Consider the following 20,463-nt stretch of genomic DNA (forward strand, 5'->3'; position numbering starts at 1 on the left):
GCTGCGTATTCGCTACAGCCTTTCATAGTAATCTCCTGTGGCCCTGATTACCATGCCCCCTTCTAAGTCAGGGGCAAGGGTAGACATAGCCAATGTATTGCAATTATCCAGTCAGAAAGTCAGAGTTAATACTATCGGAGGGGTAGCCATGTTAGTCTGGATCTGTAACAGCAACAAAGGGTCCTGTGGCACTTTATAGACTAACAGAAAAGTTTTGAGCATGAGCTTTCGTGAGCACAGACGCACTTCATCAGATGCGGGTCATGGAAATACTGACTGTCAAAGTCTACATCAAAGGGAATTTGGTGCTACTGTGTAACCAAACCCTGAAAGCAAAAAACTATTTTGGTCACTGAAGTCAAATGGGAATCCAGGAAAATTCAGGAATTCAGAAGAGTGAAAGAGCTTAATGAACCATCTTAACAGCACACCTTTGGCATTTACTGTCAACAACAAAAGACAGGCATCAACCTTGCCACTCTCTGCAAATGCTTCTCTTTGCCTGTTAGCATTGTTTCCATTTTGTCTCATCTGAGCTTCATCAGCAATTTGTCCTCATTCAAGCTCCAATTTCTGGGCACTGGGAAGGTAACAGACTAACATTAAGACATGGATTCTTGAACCAGAACCTTGACAGAAGTCAGTCTAGGCTGCAGCTCTAACAATCTCCACAAAATACCCAAACCCCCCTCCCCCCCGCAACACGCACACACATTTATACTGTAGATTTTACAGTCTGATCAGGGTCAAATTTACAAGTGCCTGGCCTATTCCAATCACATCAAAGGAACTGTTGGACACGGCAAGAAAAGTTGTTAGGCTTGTTCTGCCTGACTTGGTTCTGCCAACCACAAATGTGGCCAATGAGTTTAGTTAATCCTATTCCCAAACTACAGAGACAACGCCACACAACAAGTAATACTCAGTTCTATTTCAAAGTAAGCAAAGACCAGGTTTGCAAGGTTCACTGCCATTGGATTAGTTCTGTGGATTGGGACCTCATAAGCATCATCATCATCATCATCATAATATAGTGTTCTTCATCTATAAAGGTCAAAGCCAGCGGGGCAGACAGCCACTGCAAGCCCTAGGGCAAAGTGGGAGGGGGGCCTTGATCTGCACCCTGGAATAGGTGGCGCCTACAGAAGTCAGGCCTTAGTGCCACTTGGAACTGTAATACTGGGCCCCCCTCAGAGCCGTGCTACTGTGGCATTTCAAAGAGATTATGGCAACCACAGTCAAAGCAGCAGAGGCAGCCAGAGCTCTGGGCCCCTGTGCGCCTGCCCCACATTTGCTTCCACCTGTCAGCAACTCTGGTCAAAGCATTTTATAAAGGTAGGTAAATATCTTCATTGTGCAGATAAGAAAACTTAGACATGGTAAAGTGAAGTGACTTGCTGAAGGTCACACAACAGATCAGTGGCAGAGTCAGAAACAGAATCCAAGTGTGAAGGATATAATGGACAAGAATACTTCTGTCTCCTGTCCAGCCACTACATTCAACTTTAAATGTATTTTCCATAATTAGTACCTGTGCTAATCACTACCAGCACTCTATAGCACAGGAGACTTGAACACAGAATTCAAACACCCCATGTGACTGTTCTAACCACCAACTTATACTGGCTATTAAGATGCATCTCCATCTCTAAACTAAATCCCAGGCTTGAAAAACAATGGAAAAACATTGCTGAAAAATCTCTCATGAGTTCCAGTTTGTCCTATTGCTCCTCTTCAGTCACAACCCCCGTATGATTGCTTTTGTAACTCTAAGACTAATCGACTTTATTTAACAGGTTAATTAACTTTTGAAAGCTTCAAGGTTCTTTACAAAGTCACAAACTACTCTATACCCTTAGCACTTAATCAAAGCCTATTGAAAAAGTGAACAGAAAGACACATAGGCTATGCCTACAGTAGAAGCATCTGTCTACAAAAGTTACTGTCAGAAGAGATGTACCGACAAAAAACTTCTGTCAACAGATAGCGTCTACACATAAAAGCAGATCAATCTTTTGATCCGCTCTGTCAACAAAAGGGCCCCCTGGAGTATCTACACAGCTTTTTTGCTGACCGTTTCTGTCGACAAAACGCATTGCGTGTGTAGATGCTCCACAAGTTTTGTCAACAAAACCCCAGTTTTCGGCTACAAAACTCTAGTGTAGATGCAACTTCACTGACTTTCATAGGGTTTGCATCAGGCCTTTTGATCACCTCTCTGGCTTTGTCTACACTTGCAGCATTAAAACATAACAGTGTAGATGTGGCACCAGTGCTGGGAAAGAGCAGTAACTTGCAAGTGTAGACATCCTTCCATCACTGGGAGCTACGCCCCTCATACAGGTGGTTTTCCTAAAGAGCTAAGTGAGCTTTCAAAGAATTCCTGACCATCTGTATTACCCAACTTGGAAATTGTCAATAGGGCTGATGCTTTTTGTCATTCCTGATACTCAAGATGGAAATGACAAGTTAATGCATAAGCTTGAAAAAAAATTATCACTCTTCAGGGTAAATTACCAAAGAGTGACTGACTATAGTCAGTTATTTTAAATCAAACTCTGATTGCATACAGTTAGTTAACAATACCTGATATTTGAGAAAGTAATCGTATCAGCAGCTCTACTTCTTAACTGAACATTTTATTACTTAGATTACCACACATGCAACAGGAAGAAGACAGTGTCTGGATATCAAATATTACTTTTGTTAGCAAATAAATGTAATGTTTCTGAACAAGACAATTTCTCCAAAGCACTTAAATGGATCTCAAATGACAACCAAAACAAAGTCCCATAGATCTGACACACTTTTTCCTTTCTGTTCTAGTGATAATTACATCAATAAGCCTGATTCAGCAGATTCGTTGCTCTCCAATTCATTAATTAAAACAACTTTACTGCTACCAATGTGATTTTTCAAGGACATCAAAAACACATTCAAAATCAAAACGGCACACATCATCAGTTTTGATATGTGCACAGAATGCTTTGCTTTCATTGTGATCCCAGAATTAAAGGAACATTTACAACTTATGGAAAAATGGGATAGTACAGAGATGCTTTTCTTTATTTTTTAAAGATTTCTTTGTTCAAAAACAGAGTAGAATACTTTTTCACTGGACTTGAGAGGTAAATTTTCATAGCTTACTTCAGTCAAAATGAGGGGAAAAAATATGCCAAAAGTTCTCTTGAAGTTATTTATGATTAGAAGAATACATTTAAATGTGAATGTCAATATTACAGCAACTTAACAGCAAAAATTCTACAGTATCTATTTTCTCAACCAATAGCGTATAATGATTCCAGTTAAATGCTCCTTTGCTATGACCCATTTTACAATAAATTGTGCAATATTATAGTTCAGTCTCAAATCAGTCTTGAAAACATTCATTAAATAGGAATAAACATGCAGATATAAAATGTGTATCAAAGCAATACAATTAGTTTATCAGGCAGTTTTCTGCAAGGGAGAGCTTTGATCCTGAATCAGTAAGCACCAGCAGACTACTTTTGGCACTTCTGACATCATCTGGAAATACATAATATTGTACGTAAATAAAAAAGTAGCATTCACAAACCATAAATTCCAGACATTAGAGAAGACCTCATAAGTAATAAGAATAAATGTCGAGCTATTGTTATATAACAGAATCTTATTAGAATCAGAGAAGTATGGAATGGAATTGTATTATTTCAGATCACGTTTCTGGGTCAACTAAGAAAGTGAAAAAATTGATATTTTGCTTACTCCATTATAGAGGTTCAAAAGGGAATTTTACAAGGATATCATCAAGATGGATAGATCTAAAATTGGTCTGTTGACCTATAGTAGGCATTTATGCCATGCTTTTCCATCACATTAGGGATACTCCACAGAGTATATAATAAGCACTTCTCAAACGTAGAGTGTATCCACTTTTGTTCCTGTATGTTGTAAAGCAGGTTGTAAATTTAGGTTATGGTTTGTTTAATTGTATCTATTTTATTTTATTTGGGAGAGGAAAATCACAAAGATTAGTTTTGGAGTTAATCCTGAATATGATAAAATCCATAATCTCTCCTCCTTCAGCTCTAAAAAATTATTTTCCAATTTTAAACTGCTGTTCTAAGTAGTTCAAAATGTGCTCTAACAAAACAAATCACTAAAAGCCCTTCAAAAGAAGGGCTACAACAATTTCAAAGCCACAGCTACTAGAACAAACAAACCATATACATATTTGATCGACCCAGGCTTGTACATAACGTGAAGGAATGCATGCATGTACGTTATGCTGGCTCCATTCCAGGAACCATCTGGAGAATGAAACTGTAAAGAGCAAAGAACGTGTTCACTTCAATCACACTTAAGGCTCCAAAAGATCCTGCAGGGGGAGCAGAGAAACAGCCTGACATAAATATGCATATTTGCTATATCCCAACTAAGTTATCATTTTGTAATTGCTGTTGGTAGGTTTCCCATATCAGTAGATGTGATTTTAAGGCTCAATCCTCCTTCTGGTGGGCTGATAAAACCAATCCAGTGGAATCTCTTTCTAAAAGTCACATGTGGAAGTGAAATGAGAACCTTCAATCAAGAACAGAGAAAATATTTTCCTTTGTCATATAATTACTGAATGAACAAAAGCCACTGTGCTTGGAAACAAGATGTGTCTTGAAAAAAATGCTGATGTCTATATGGTATGCTACCAGTTCACTTAAAATTATGCAATTTAGTTCTCCAGCAGCATTGTTTTCTCACTAAACCTTTTAATTCTGTCACACTAATTCATGCATGATATTGGAACTAGTGGGTCCTAGCAATATACCTGTTTCAAAACCCCTACTAAGTAATATCTTCAGGGAATTGCTTATTCCATTGTACAAACTGCTTGCGACATTCACGTTATTGACCAATGAGACTGGGTGTTCGGAGTAATATAAACACCAGGCTGGGTAGGAGTCTGGTTTTGGTATTATATTTAGTTGGTAGGCTAGAGGTGCCATCTTTGGGGATGTGTAGCTAGGGGCCAGTTGGTACAGTCTCTGAGAGAAAGTGTGCACAACTAAGTTAAAAAAGTGGCATAGGGAGGAAATGGCAGCTGAGAATGAAAACCAACCTCTGATTCCCAGCTTTTTAAGAAATTCACTAACCATATGTTGTATAAACACGGTGTATATTTGAATCTGAAAACCTTTTCTATGGGTCACAGTGCCTATGATCATGAATGATCCCAATGACCTCAGTGTGCCCTATTTACGACAGTCAATGGGGCTATTTAGGACCGTAAATGCTATGCCTAGAACGAAGTACTTACACGACTGGGCCACCTATATTATGGTTGTGGAAGAGGGAAATCTAGGTCATGATGTTTTAAGAGCTTTTGCCTTTTAACATATTGAAAAATCATAAGTGTGTTCTCCTAATCTAGTTTGCGAGCATATATTTGCCACACCAATATGGTTTCTAAAAACAACAATATTAGAGAGACAAGGAGGATGAAGTAGTATTCTGTTGGTAAAAAAGATAAGCTACCAGCAGAAAAGTTGGTACTATAATATATATATCGTCTCACCAGCTTCAAGTCTCTAATACCCTGGGACTGACCCAGCTGCATCAGTAGTGCACTGAAGAAAAAAAAATCTTTTTCCCCTTATTCAGTTGGGAGCTTTATACTGCCACCACAGGAATATTGAAGAGGACTGAAATCTGTAGAAAATGCTCAAATTTAACTTATATTCAGGAGCCATGTCACATTTCAACATTTTACTGGGACTGTTATTAATTGGAGTACATCAATTACAAAAATAACCAGTATTTACACTCAGAGTAAGATATCTAGATTTGTAACAAAAGAAAAACCAACAACTTCCCCAAAGAAATAACTTGCCCTTATTTTAAGATACACTTACATTTTATATTTTACCAGGAACTTTTAAAATTCCCTGTGCTTAAAAAACAAAAAAAAACAATTCACCCTGAATCTGCCACATTTGGTAGAATCAAAATGTCAAAGAAGATAACACTATCACAACTTGCATTGTGCCTCCTCTTAAGTGGATACCTATAACATAGTCTAGGTTAAATATGTTTTGAAACCCAATGGGACATTCAGGCCATCAAAATTTCATTAGCCTCACAGCAGTTCTAGTGCCTTCTTAAGTTGGACTGTTGCACTCCCACTTAATAAATAAATCAGCTGGACTTTTTTTTTTTTTTTTTAAGTAACTAAACTTTCCTTTGAAGCAGTATTTAAACATCAGACAATCTGCTTGCATAATTTTACCAATGCTGAATATTATGTTTTCCCAATTTATTCACAGTTATTTCATACATTAAAAATAAAACACAATTCCTGTTTTAAATTCATGACTGGAGCCAGAGAAGAGTAGAAACCAGTTATGATATTGGCAGGGTACAACCAGATTTTATTTAAGGATTTATAAATGGCACAACTAAGAGGTTTATCAAAATAATACCCTAAATATTACACCACTGAAGTAGTCATCTCTTTGGCTAAATGAAGGCCTGCCTACCTAGAAGTTTTACAGTGTTCTCTAGAGATTTTAAAACCTAGGCTCTGGCAAACCACCAAAGATCCAGCATGGGCCCTTCTATTAAATGGGGAGCTCACTAGGTTGACTAACCAGTGGCTCAGGATAATTTTATGCCAAGAGCCAACAAGAGCAGCCCAACACATCTAAACTTTCATGATGGCAAATACACACAGGAATGAGCATGATCCACACAGAAAATCTCCTTTCCTCATTTTGAGATATAAAGATTTCCCCACAAAAAGCAGCTTACTCTCCCGGCTTATTACACTGAAAGTCTAACACAAAGAGCAGTATTCCATTTGAGACATCCATCCCTCATAGGCACTTCTTTCCCTCCCCTCAACGGTCTTATTTGAGAGAGAACAGAAGAAAATATTCCTTGACTTCCTCTACTATATCAGACATTTTCTCCCCTGCACAGGAGTTGGACAATCCTCACTTAAAACACAAATCACAGGAAGGGAAAATAATTAGGATAAATAAAAAGGAAATATTGATTTGACTTCCTCTTTACAACATTTACATTATTGTACCTGTAAATAGGTACACTAAGAACATATTGGGGCTTTTAGTTGAAAATTGGACTAGACTATTTTTTGTAAAAGATTGAGGAAACATATATAAAACTGCTTATTACCACAGTGTGACACAGTTTTAACCGAAGAAACAGCAATACAATTGCCTCTTCTACTTCACAACTGAGCCAAGAAGGTTAATATATTAATAAAAGATACACAAACATCCAGTAAAATAACTACTTCCCTAGTTTTCATTTTACTCAATACTTTCACCTGTTTCACCTACTTTTTCTCTTTATGTTTCTTATTTGTAGTCATTTATTGAATAAAAACTGCATATTGCAATTTTGATGTTAAAAATACTATGAAAATCTTAGAGACAAGTTAGCAAAAGAAAGCTAAAAAGAACATATCAAACATTTGACGTACTTTAAATATTGACACTATTCCAGGTTTCACTCAATCATACCCAGGTAGGGAAAGATTTTTTTAAAAACTTAATTTTAAAATAATTAAATTCTATGCTAACCTCTTTTCATGCACTTAACTGAAAAAACACACAGACTTCTTCCCTTCCACATGCAAAATTGCTGTTTTGTGGATTTTAATTGCACAGTAATCCAGTCTCCAAAGCACATCAAAGGCCACACTCTTTACCATGATTTAAATTGCTCTCATCAACTTGTAAGTTTAAAGCATGATCAAATTTGTTCTTCAATCACTTGAGCCCTGTTAGTACGCTATTCTGTGTGCTCATTCATCCATTCTAAGATTCTGCAACTTCTGAGATGTTTTCAAGAGGAATTTACAAAGACATCTTTGATTGCAAGCTGGCCTTGGGGGATAAACTTTATAACCACTTGGTTCACTATTGCACAGAGAACAACAGGTGATGAAGTCTGAGAAGTAAAAATGAAACTTTTTTTGGAGTACAATTAAAGTCTTCATTAAAATTTTTGCTAAAACATTGCATATATGATCTGCATAATTTGACTGATACCGAATATTGACTTTTCCTGTAAAAAAAAGAATACGTTATTCAAAATCATTCCTTGAATTTCATTATATGTAAAAATATCACGTGTCAACTAAAACAGAAAATAAAGTGTTGACTTATACACACATAAGAACTTACCATTCTCACTGTCGGACTTGTTTTCGTGTTCAGTATCAGTCAGAGTGAGGGCTGAGTTGGAACGGCTTGATAGACAGGAACTGCGCCCTGATTTGACCCCCCTTCCCCAAAGTCGCATGGCATGCTCTGGAGACATCACTCCTTCATTTTCAGTATCAGCATCTGACCCTGCACTGATAGAGTAACCTCTGTGGGGGAGCCCCATTTCCGCACAAAATGCCAGTCCTCGACGCGTTGCTGGTTCACAAACTCCTAACTGCCTTAGGGTAAAATTCTGTCCTGATTAAGGGAAAAAAAGAACAAACAGTAAGAATTGTTTTAAAACCTAAAATAAACACTCAACGTGTACAAGTTCCTCAAGTATCACACAAGCTCCATATGTGTTCTGATCAAGTAAATGCTTTTTGTTTTGCACTCTGTGGTGCCCTTTTTCTGTCTCTGGTTTAGCTCTGCTTTGACAAATGCCTAAGCACATGAGAAGCGTTCTGAAGAAAAAAAAAAGTAATCTGTAAACTAAGAAAGGCCAGTTCAGCATGTAAAAAAAAGTATTAAATATAAATGACAGACTTTTTTGTTTTACTAAAGTGTAAAAGCAATAACAACTATTTGTCACGATTTTGTGTCTTGGCTAGCATCCTAAACAACAGGATATTTTCCCATACAGATGACACCTGTCACAGGGGTGGGGAAAGGAGGGGGGAAAGACTTCCTTTCAAGAATGAAACAGTTGTTCATTAAATGGGAACGGGGCTCAGTTGGTCTTTATTAAATCTTCTGACTTAGTTTAATGACTGAAGGTAAACAAATATGTGCTTTCTATTTCAAACAAACACAGGCAAAAATGCAGCTCATGATTAAATTCACTGCTGTTTCTAGCCTCTAGACTTTTGCTACATATTTTAGGTATTTTACTAATGAAACAAAGCCTATATATATTTAACTGGCTCATTTCAGGAAAGGAAGATGAGTGTGTTGGGACAGAGACATACTAGTAAATCCCAGATGACTGCATTAATAAATGAAAATACATTAATAAAAAAAAAAAAAAAACTCATGACACTTCAAGAACCTACAGTGTTTAAACTGACACTCAAAAATTACTGTTATTAATGACTGTCTTCATCCTGCTTTTTATTTCCAAAATCTACAGACATTATAACACTTGACATTTTCATTGGCCTGTCAATGCCCAGAATGCTCTAGTACCCCAGCTCTCTATTATTTCATGGCAGTGCTTGTTTCTAAGCTCTAGGAACAAGGGAAACATCTGGCTGTCCTGACATGTTCATTTTGATAGTTTTACTTTTGGTAGCGGTAGTAGGACAGACATCTTAAAGCAGGGAGTTTCTTTTGAATCTCTAAACTATATGTTTCATGAGACCGAAAGTAGAAAATGTAGTAAGAAAAGAAAAATTGGAGATAAGAACTTCTGTGGGTTCAGAAGATTGCATATGCCCTGAAATGGTAAAAAGAGTTAATGTCTCTTGGACCTTGACAGGTTTTAAATGTATCTGTTAATTAGTTTACTGCCCTGGCAGTATCAGTTATTGCAAGCCATTTTATCTGAGTCAGAATCATAAATGGATTCTGACAATGTCACTCATAAATAATGGAAATCAGTTTCTACAGTTAGCCACAAAATCAAATGGTACTTATCAAGCAGTTGTGAATAAATGTCAAAAGTAAAATTCAGCAGGATGGGAAAAAGGAAGGTAAATATAACACCTGAATATCCATATTGGTAAGCAAACTGCATGGAGGTTCTGCATTGCACACCTCCATTGTATGCGCTACCAGTGTAAATACAGTCATGCCACAAGCCGTTTTATGAGATGTGAGCAATCCCAAAACCTGATACCATAAGCAAACAGGCAAAGGAAAAAACAACACTACGGCGGCCTCTACACTACCTCTCCCTTTTAGGAGGGGAATGTAAACGCAGCAGACCAAAAATGCTAATGAAGTGCATCATTTGCATAATGGCAGCCACTTGCCATGTCGAAAGTGCTGCTTTCAAAATGCAAAATAGCCACTTAGATGGGTTCTTTCAAAAGGAAACCCTGTTTTCAAAAGCACCCTTCTTCCCAATTTGTTTTGTCCCCTGAATATGGATTTAGTCATTCTTTGCCCAGGATGACACATTTTATATTTGACACACAGTTTGTATATAAAGGCTAATTATATACATGACACAATGGTGGCTCTAAGAGCCTGAATGCTCTGAGGGGAGGGGTAAAGAGAAAACACACATTATCTAAGTACTGATGACTGGAAATAGTCACTCTTGAGTCAGTATAAGCACTGACGTACAAAAACTCCCACTGACTCAAGCGATACAAGACCAGGAATGCTATACTTAGAGATTCCAGGTGCACCCAAAAGGCTTCACAGACACAGGGGTGGGAAAGGCTTGCTCACTAGCACCAGTTGCCACGCAGGTAGGATAAGAGTACAGCACTTGACCCTCCAGTGCAGATTGTAACTGGTGGCAATAGCTGACAGAGGGCTGGATTATAGCAGTGCTCCTCTGCACTCAGAGAGCCACATCACAACAGCCCATGTACCAATGCACTTTGTGGGAAAGGCTTCCGGAGTCCTATCCGCAAATACCAAGACTATTTTGTTGTCATTAAATAGAAATACACATATACATTTTCTATTAGGTTCATTTATAGGCAATTTACCACATCCACCCATTTGTCAGCTGCCAGTTTGCTTATTTTTTTGGCATGTAATTACAAAACAGCCAGTACTTGCCTGGAGCAATTTTTTGTAGCTTCCATTATATTTTCCATTGCAATATTGCAACAACCAACAGGTAAAGAGTGGAGCCAGAATAAAGCTTCAAAGTTCCTTTTAAGGAAGATAAGGGAATTGCTGCATCATTCTCCCATCACAGACCAAAATCTTAGTTCTTTTCAATGATTCAAATAAATTTATGTTAGGACACTTTGCATACTGCAGACCCAATCCTTGATTCACTGAACTGAATGGGAGTTTTATGAGAAATTTCAAAAGGAGAAATATCCTCCGTGTCAAGTTTCTAAACTAAAACAATTTATTCATTGACCATCTACAACCTATCGTGGAAAATAATCCACCAGTCTCTCAGCTCTTGGGAGACAGGTCAGTTCTCACCTACGGACAGCCCCCAAACTCAAGAAAATATTCACCAGCGTGCGCGCGCACACACATACACACACACACACACTATACCACAGGAACACTAACCCAGAAACTATCCCTGCAACAAAACTTGTTGCCACGCCTGCCCACATATCTACACCATTGCAGCAACACCACTGCAGGACCTAAATCACCACCAGAGGCTCATACACCTGCACATCCACGAATGTGCTATGTGCCAGAGATGACACACTGAAAAATATATTGGACAAACCAGATGGTCTCTGTACCAAAGGATAAATGAACATAAATCAGACACCAGGAATGGAAACAAACAGACCTGTAGAGGAACACTAACCTCCCTGGATTTTCAATAATACATTTAAAAGTAGCCCTTCTTCTACAAAAGAATATTACAAGATTACAGAGGGAATTCGTTTGTTAAATTTAACAGTTTTAATCTTGGCCTGAATAAAGATCTTAACTGGCTTATGCATTACCAGGGCAATTTCTGATATTTGCAGGAATGAGGAAAATCCAGTTTACTTTGCTTCATTAACTGGTCTACTAGAGAAAGAGAACCTTTGATTTTCCCTCCCTGCGGTAAAATCATGCCAGATTATAGAGTTTGCCAGACGAGAGTGCCAGATTAGAGAGCTTCAACCTGTAGTGGGATTCAGTGACAAACAAAATGAATCTCAAGGTGTTAGTACAGCCAGGCAGCATTTTTTAAAATATGGAGATACACATGTCTCATAGAACTGGAAGGGACCTCGAGAGGTCATTGAGTCAGGTCCTGCTGTGAGTGCAGGGACTGATCACCATCCCTCAGAGTTTTTTCTTTTTTTTTTAAAACCAGAAACATCTAACCTGCCCCAGAAACTTGAAAGCCTGAACTCACAACCCTGGGTTTACAAGGTCAATACTCTAACCACTGAGACATCCTTCCTCCTGTTTTACCTCTGGCATGGAGTCCCATCATCTCCATTTTATGATAAGTGTTAAATCTCATTCAGGCTGTGGTGAGGAAACAAACCTTGTGTACCATCAACCCTTCTGGTGTATACCTTCTTCTGAGGCGGTAGGACTCAAGATTATATTTACTGCGACCTCCTGAAATGCCAGCCCAACTGGCCTTTGGTCCTATCTGCTGTACTGGCTCCAAGGGAGAAATGGTAAAGCTAAGAATGGGTGCCCTGTGAGTTCCTGCTTCTTGTATGGGGACTACCAAAAGTATCACCCAATTCTAACCACTGCCTTTTTTACTTGAGAGCTCATGAGAGATGGAGTGCAATGAGAAAGAAGTGATCTCTATCCCGCTCTAAAGAATTTCTAATTTACCTTTTTCCCATAACAGCCGTAATCAGAGGAAGTGGGTCTTACCCATGAAAGGTCATAACCTAATAATGAAATTTGTTAGTCTTGAAGGTGGTGTTTGTTATTTGTGAAGCTACAGATTAACATGGCTACTCCTCTGACCCTAATGTGAGCCATTTACACCATGTCAACAGTTCTTTATTTAATATATCTCTGTCATTCCCACACTAAGGCTATGAAACACTAAGGCACTTATCAGAAAGACCAGCAAATGAACATTAATTTTAAGTCTGCAGATCAAGTGATTGAGTCAAAATTATGAAAAGTTAGAAAAAAAGCTTAAATTGAGAGAGATTCTTATTCTGTGATATTCTTCTAACCTAACTATCTCAGAAGCTTGCTCTGGGATGAGATGTGGCATATGAAATTTCAAGGGGTTCTTTTGAGGGCATTTTGGGGCTTCCAAATAGCCTTTACAACAATGTTAAAAGTTAGCTTAAATCTTAACTATTGAGTAGCCACTGCCATTCCACTAATATGGTACTTAGTCATAAATGGATATTCACAACCAAGATAATTTAGAAACTACTGAGATCACATACTCACAGCCAGTCATAAGGTAAAAAGAAATCATGGTAATAGCATTAAATTAATTACAAAATCACCTTCAGCAATTGTTATAATAAAGTCAGTATTTCTCAACACTTACCATATGGCATTATCTGAGTCACACAAGCTATTTTCTAATACAAGGGTCTGTCTACATACAGTTTGTGTACAACTTTAATTGTACTGCTCCAAAACATGAGATAGTTAAATAGGTACAACTCCCAGAGGATTAAGGGATTCACAGTTATGCAAGTACAAACATGCATATATTAGTATAGCTTATTTCTGTACATTTGTAAGCCAATGCAGTTAAATCCATACAAATACTCTTTGTTGACAAGTCCTAGATACAGGAAAATAACAGGAGTATTTTGGATACTATTAGTAAATGTTGACCTTTTAAAATGGCAACTCACTGAGTGGCAGGTATACCACAGGCCTGATCTATAGCTGATATTCAGAGAGACATCCACAGCCATGGTAACCTCAAATCACAAATGCTGACTGTACCAAAAAACACAAAACAAAAACACCACACCCAAACAAAAACAAAAAAACACAAAGAGAGCTCATGCCTTCTTGATTATAAATCTTTCCTCTAGCTGACATCTCTGCATTTGCACTTAAGCATTCACATATATGGGGAGCAACATAGTATATGATCTAGACAGTAAGAAGGAAATAGCGACTAGAATAGCAAAAGCAAGGGCAAGTTTAAAGATGATGGCTAAGATCTGAAACTGAGCGTCTTTAAAATGTATGGATTCAAGCAGCATGTTGTACACATGAGACATGGGTGATAACGAAAGATTTGAAGAGAAGAATATTGGTGTTCGAGAGTTGCTGTTATAGAAAGATCCTGAGAATAGGATGGATGCAGAAGGTTATACAATGGAATTTCCAGCTATTTGGGCACATTTGCAGAACGAACAAAGAATGAAAAACGAGGACCCTAGTATTTGGTATAAGACAGTTTGAATAGGAGAGGCAGACCCCACAGAGAACGGCTAGATGATATAGTAGATTGGTGCGGAGCTAGTATACGGAAACTAAGCCACTTCACAGTAGACATGGAAAGATGGAAGTAAACAGCGAGGGAGGCATCAAACACCAATGGGTGCTGAGTCCATGGTTGTTAATTATGATGATTCACTTACAACAACTCAGCTAAAAAGCATGTACCCAACAAGCTCCACCATATACTAGAAATAACTAGCTGCCAATCGCAGCAAAAAAAAAATTAAAAAGCAAATACCACTCCGCTTTTTCGCAGAAAACAACTCTCTAGGAAATGCAGTAAAATACAAACTTTTGCAGCCTGCATATTTCTAAACTTAGACTATTTTAGAGCAAGGGAGGGAGTGAACGCCATCAGGGAGATTGCTCAGCCAGCAGTAGTTCTTTTAAACTTTCACTGATCTGTGGCAGAAAGGGACAGAGACAGTGTGAAAAAGACAGATCCTGGGGGTAAAAGTCAAGCCTTGCTTTGGTTCACATTCAGAACTGCACACACTCATGCTTGCCCCTCTGATTTAATCTTCCTGCTTCCCATGCGGCCTTCATTTCAAGAAAGAGAAGTTACTCACCGTAGTAACGATGGTTCTTCGAGATGTGTCCCCATGGGTGCTCCACGATAGGTGTAGGGCTCGCTCTGGTGTCGCAGGTCGCATTTTCTCAGCAGTTTCTGCCAGCGCGCGCCGCTCCCTTGCGCACTCTCAGCTGCGTGCGCGATCCGGTCCCCGCCAGTTCCTTGACCAACCGCCTCGGATGCTCCTGAAAAATACTAAACAGAGATCCAAAGCGGGGAAGATGGGCGGGTGGTGGAGCACCCACGGGGACACATCTCGAAGAACCATCGTTACTACGGTGAGTAACTTCTCTTTCTTCCTCGAGTGTCCCCGTGGGTGCTCCACGATAGGTGACTACCCAGCAGTAACCCAAGATAGGAGGTGGGTAATCGGTTTATGTGCAGCTTGTCCCCGAGAGGACCGCCGTCGAGAGACGGGTATCCTCTTGGAATACCCTGTGAAGGGCATAATGCTTGGCGAAGGTGTCATAGGATGACCAGGTCGCCGCTCTGCAAATGTCTTTTAGCGCAATGCCCTTGAAAAAGGCTGTTGATGCCGCCACCGCCCAAGTGGAGTGAGCCCTAGGCGGGGCCAGTAAAGGAGCCTAAGTTCGTAGCACATTTTTATGCAGGATATGATGTGCTTCGAGATTCTCTGCGAAGAGAGACCTTCTCCTTTTGATTTGGGAGCGAGAGAGACTAGGAGTCTATCCGTTTTCCGGAAAGACTTAGTCCTGTCTATATAGAAAGCCAGCGCCCTCCTCACGTCCAGGAGGTGTAGGCGCGCCTCTTTGTTGGAGTTATGAGGCTTTGGATAACAAAGGTAAAACTATAGGTTCGTTAATACGAAACTCTGAAGAAACTTTGGGAACAAAGGCTGGATGCAGCCGTAAGGTTACCGCCTCCTTGGAAATTACTGTGCAGGGTGGCGTTGCCATAACGCCGCAAGCTTGCTCACCCTGCAAGCTGACATGATTGTGAGAAGGAAGGTCGTCTTTATCGTAAGGAGATGGAGGGAAACCGTGGCCAAGGGTTCAAATGGTGGTCCCGTTAGCGCATTAAGCACCAGGTCCAAGCTCCACGAAGGTGGAAGTGGTTTCTGAGGGGGGTATAGGTTTACCAGCCCTTTGAGGAACCTGGTAACCATGGGATGGGCAAACACCGTGTGCCCTTCCTCTTCATGTCTGAAAGCCGATATAGCGGCAAGGTGGACCTTCAACGAGGATAGGGAGAGTCCGCCTCTCTTGAGGTCCAGTAAATACTCTAGTATTACAGGTATAGGTGCAGCAAGGGGGGCTAATTGCTTGGTAGAACACCATGCAGTGAATCGAGTCCATTTTTGCTTATAGGGCTTTCTGGTGGAAGTCCTCCTGCTACTTTCTAGGACTTGTTGCACTCCCTCCGTACACGTGCTCTCTAGGGAGCTGAGGCATGGATTAACCATGCTTGCAGTCGCAGGCCTCGGGGGTGTGGATGCACTATGGACCCCTGGGCTTGCGTGAGCAGTCCGGCGCCACCGGGAGGGGCATCGGTGGACGGTCCGACATGCGCAGGAGTAAGGGGAACCATTGCTGTCGATCCCAAGTTGGGACTACTAGGATCATTTGGGCTCTCTCTCTCCTGGCTTTCTGCAAGACTTTGTGGATAAGCACTGTGGGAGTAAAGGCGTAGAGCAGGGAGCCCTTCCACAAGATCGCGAATGCGTCCCCCAGGAACCCGCGTCCCAGTCCTGCCCTGGAGCAGTATTGTGGGCACTTCTTGTTGTGTTGAGTGGCAAACAGGTCTATCTGGGGAAAGCCCCATGCGTGAAAAATCGGTCGTAGCAGATCGGAACGGATCTGCCACTCGTGTGTGAGTGCGAAGCGCCTGCTCAGCTGGTCTGCCTTCACATTGTGAGCACCGGGTAAATATGAGGCTTTCAAGGTTATATTGTTGGCGATGCACCAGTTCCACAATCGGACTGCTTCCGCACATAAGGCACGGGACCGAGCTCCTCCTTGAAGATTTATATAAAACATGGTGGAGGTATTGTCTGTACTGATCCCGACTACTTGCCTTGTATATGGTCTCGAAAGTGTTTGCAGGCATTGAACACTGCTCTGAGCTCCAGTATATTTATGTGCAGTGACTGTTCCGTGGAGGACCACAGTCCTTGCGTCACCTTTTCGCCCATGTGTGCTCCCCACCCTATGTGGGAGGCGTCGGTAGTGAGAAAAACAGATATTTGTGGTTGGTGAAAGGGCACGCCTGTTAGCATGTTGTTGGGGTTCACCCACCATTGCAGGGATCTGTGCACCTCTGTCGTGGGCGACACCACCCTGTGGACGGTGTGTGCTGCCGGTTTGTAGACGCTCGCCAGCCAGTGCTGCATGCTGTGCATATGCAATCGGGCATTCTGTACCACAAACGTTGCTGCTGCCATGTGGCCCAGCAGCTGTAAGCATGTCAGAACCAGCACCGTAGGGCTGAAGGTGATGACTTGCACGAGGGAACCAATGGCACGAAAGCGGACATCTGGTAGATAAACCCTTGCTGTGATGGAATTTATACGTGCCCCTATGAACTCTATGTCCTGTGCGGGGTGTATCTTTGATTTTGCCAGATTGATGACCAGGCCCAGCGAAGAGAACGTGTCTGCTGTGACGCGTACCATGCGAAGTACCTCCTCCTTCGAGGCCCCTTTCAGTAGGCAGTTGTTTTTTTCCAGATATGGGAATATAAACACCCCCTGTCTGTGCAGGTAGGCTGACACCACTGCCAAGGTCTTGGTGAAGACTCTGGGGGCTGAGGAGAGGCCGAACGGCAGAACCTTGTACTGAAAATGTTCTTTGCCTACCATAAACTGGAGAAAACGCCTGTGAGCCGGGTGAATAGTTATGTGGAAATACGCGTCTTGTAAGTCGATGGCTGCGAACTAATCTCCATCGTCCAGTGCCGTAAGTATAGAGGCGATTGTGATCATCTGAAAGCGTTGCTTGCGCAAGTACTGGTGGAGGCCTTGAAGATCTAGGATGGGCCTCCAGCCTCCTGTCTTTTTCTCTGTGAGGAAGTATCTTGAGTAGAACCCTTTCCCTCGGAGTTGCTCCGGCACTCTTTCCACTGCCCCTATAAGCGTAAGATGGCCTACCTCCTGCTTGAGTCTCGCTTCGTGGGAGGCGTCCTTTAGGTGGGGTCTGGGTGGAGGTCGTGGCGGTGGGAGCGACTGGAAGGGGATCGCGTAACCTGTGGCTATGATCTCCAGTACCCATTTGTCTGTGGTGATCTTTTGCCACTGGTCGTAGAATGGTCGGAGGCGATGGTGGAACAGTAGCTTTAGATGACATTGCGCGATGGTAGTGATAGTGCAGCCCTCGATCTGTGTGTCAAACTTGTGGCCTTTGGCCCTGCCCCAAGGATGCACGGCTCTGTTGAGAACGTCGCCTGGGAGTTCTGTACTGTTGGTGCTGTTGATGTCGCCCTTGCTTGTAGCCCCTGTGGTACTGGGGACGCTGTGGTTGATACTGCAAACAGCTTCCGCGTGTCAAAGGGGAGATCAACAATCTTCGCCTGCAGATCCCTCGGGATACCTGATGTCTGGAGCCAGGACTCCCTGCACATGACCACTGCCATAGCTGTTGAGCGTGCTGCCGTATCTGCTACGTCTAGGGCGATCTGAACTCCTGTCCTCGAGGCTGCGTAGCCTTCCTACACGATGGCCTTGAGTACCGGCTTTGTGTCCTCTGGAAACGAGTCCATGAGGGAAGTCAGCCTGGAGTAGTTGTCGAAATTATGGTTCGCTAGATGCGCTGCGTAATTCGCCATTCTCAACAGTAGGGTAGAGGAGGAGTAGACCTTTCTGCCGAACAACTCTAGTTTCTTGGCATCTTGTCCGTTCCCCCATCTTGTACTGAGAAGTTTTTGACCTCTGTTGAGACGATTCCACCACCAGAGAATTTGGTTGCAGGTGGCTGAACAGGAACTCCATGCCCTTCGTCGGGACGAAGTACTTTTTATCCGCTCTCTTGTTTATAGGCAGAGTGGACGCAGGGGTCTGCCATATTGTGGTGGCGGACTCCATGATTGCTTCATCAGCGGAATAGCTATTTTGGGAGAGGCCAGAGGTCTCAGGTTTTTAAGGAGCTTATGGTGTTTCTCCTGCACCTCTGCTGTTTGGATGCCTTGCGTAAAGGCCACCCTTTTAAACAGCTCTTGGAACTCTTTGAGATCGTCCGGAGGATGGATGTCCCCTGGGGCTGTGGCCTCGTCAGGGGAAGATAGCGAGGAACCGCTAGGGTAAGCCTCTCTGGACCCCTCTGGGTCCTGTTGACGGTGATACATCCTCTCGCTAGATACTTGCGAGGGAAAATCTCGGGGTTCCAGAATCAACTCCCCCTGAGATATCTGCGTTTCCGTCCCCGTCCGCGATTGCCCTCGGGGATATTGAGCCGTCTGGGGGGATCTGTCCCTGGGAGTATGCCTATGGTGTCTATGCCCCGCGTGATAGGGGCGACCATGGCAACACGGGCACTGTTCCGGAGATGGAGACCTGGACCACTCTGGAGGCGCATACCCCCTGCATCTGGGGGAGCGAGATCGTCTGGGTGATTGAGATAATGGAGAGACTGATTTGTGGCAGTACTCCAGGGGTTCAAAGCCCAGGAAGGGCAATGGTGGTCCGAGCCATGGTGATGCTGGCTGTAGGAACGGGGATGGGGGCTCAGAGTATACTGGAAGTGACCCCTGCCGCCTCGTTGGAGTCCGCAGCATAAGTGGAGGGCTTAGAGCGAGTAGCCCTGCAGCCCTGTCTGGAGAAGGGCTGTGGTGCCGGGTTTTCTGTGCTGCCTTTCCCCTCCCCTGTGGGGCTGGCTCCACCCCTTTCTGCATCGGGGATCTCGGCCCCGCTGTCTGAGCTGCGCTCGGCACGCTCCACTGCGGTGCCGCGCGGGTGGTCTCCCCCGGTGCCTGCAGGCCGTGTGCCTGCGAGCTCTGCACCGCCGATTCCCCGGGGGTCGGTGCCACTAGCTGTGGTGCCGCCGGTTCCGGCGCTTGCCTGGCTGCTGCCCTGCCCGCGGTGCGGGGCGGCTGTTTGATTATCGGAGGCTCAGCCTCTGCCACATGCGTCTCCGCGCCGCCGCCACTCAGCTGTGACTACAGCTGGGGGTATGCGCTCCACCCATCCCACTCGCTGTGGCTGCCGGCAGGGATCGGGTTGGTGAAAACTTCCTCCCTTTTTGCGCTGATGGGGTTAGGGAAGCAGCTTTCCTTTCTTGCTCTGGCTGTGAGCTTTGCGCAGAAGGAGCATTTCTGTGCCCATCGGAGGCCGGCATCGCTTTGCGGCACGACTCACACTTTTTGAATCCTGAAGAGGACATTGTGGTGAGTCTTTGAGTTGTTAATAGGGTACTTAGCACCTTTTCTGTGCCTGTTCCCCTCTCGGACTCAGCCTGCTGAGGCAGGAGGCCTAATGGCCTTACGCCCCCGGGCCTCCGCTGCTCCACTCGCTACTAAGGCTGTAAAACTTTACCTTTTACTCTATTTTCTTTTTTTTTTTTTGAAAACAATAACAAGCTAACTTAAGCTAAAGACTGAAAAAGAAGCTCTAAACACTTTAAAAACATTAAATACGCTAACTCTGGCCGTAGCCTGAGCAGATTCTGTCTGCAGCCGATGGCGGTTAAA

General features: G+C 42.6%; 1 protein-coding gene across 3 annotated transcripts in view; it reads right to left on the reverse strand.

Moving 5' to 3' along the window:
• Positions 1 to 20,463, reverse strand: part of TENM3 (teneurin transmembrane protein 3) — a 676,880-nt gene that overhangs the window by 458,508 nt on the left and 197,909 nt on the right. For all 3 annotated transcript variants that reach the window (XM_074992970.1, XM_074992971.1, XM_074992972.1), the window contains one exon: positions 8,187 to 8,465. In XM_074992970.1, coding sequence (XP_074849071.1) covers positions 8,187 to 8,465 — 279 coding nt within the window. The remainder of the gene's footprint in view (positions 1 to 8,186; positions 8,466 to 20,463) is intronic.

This window comes from Carettochelys insculpta, chromosome 4, assembly GCF_033958435.1.
Source record: "Carettochelys insculpta isolate YL-2023 chromosome 4, ASM3395843v1, whole genome shotgun sequence".
Classification (NCBI taxonomy): domain Eukaryota; kingdom Metazoa; phylum Chordata; order Testudines; family Carettochelyidae; genus Carettochelys; species Carettochelys insculpta.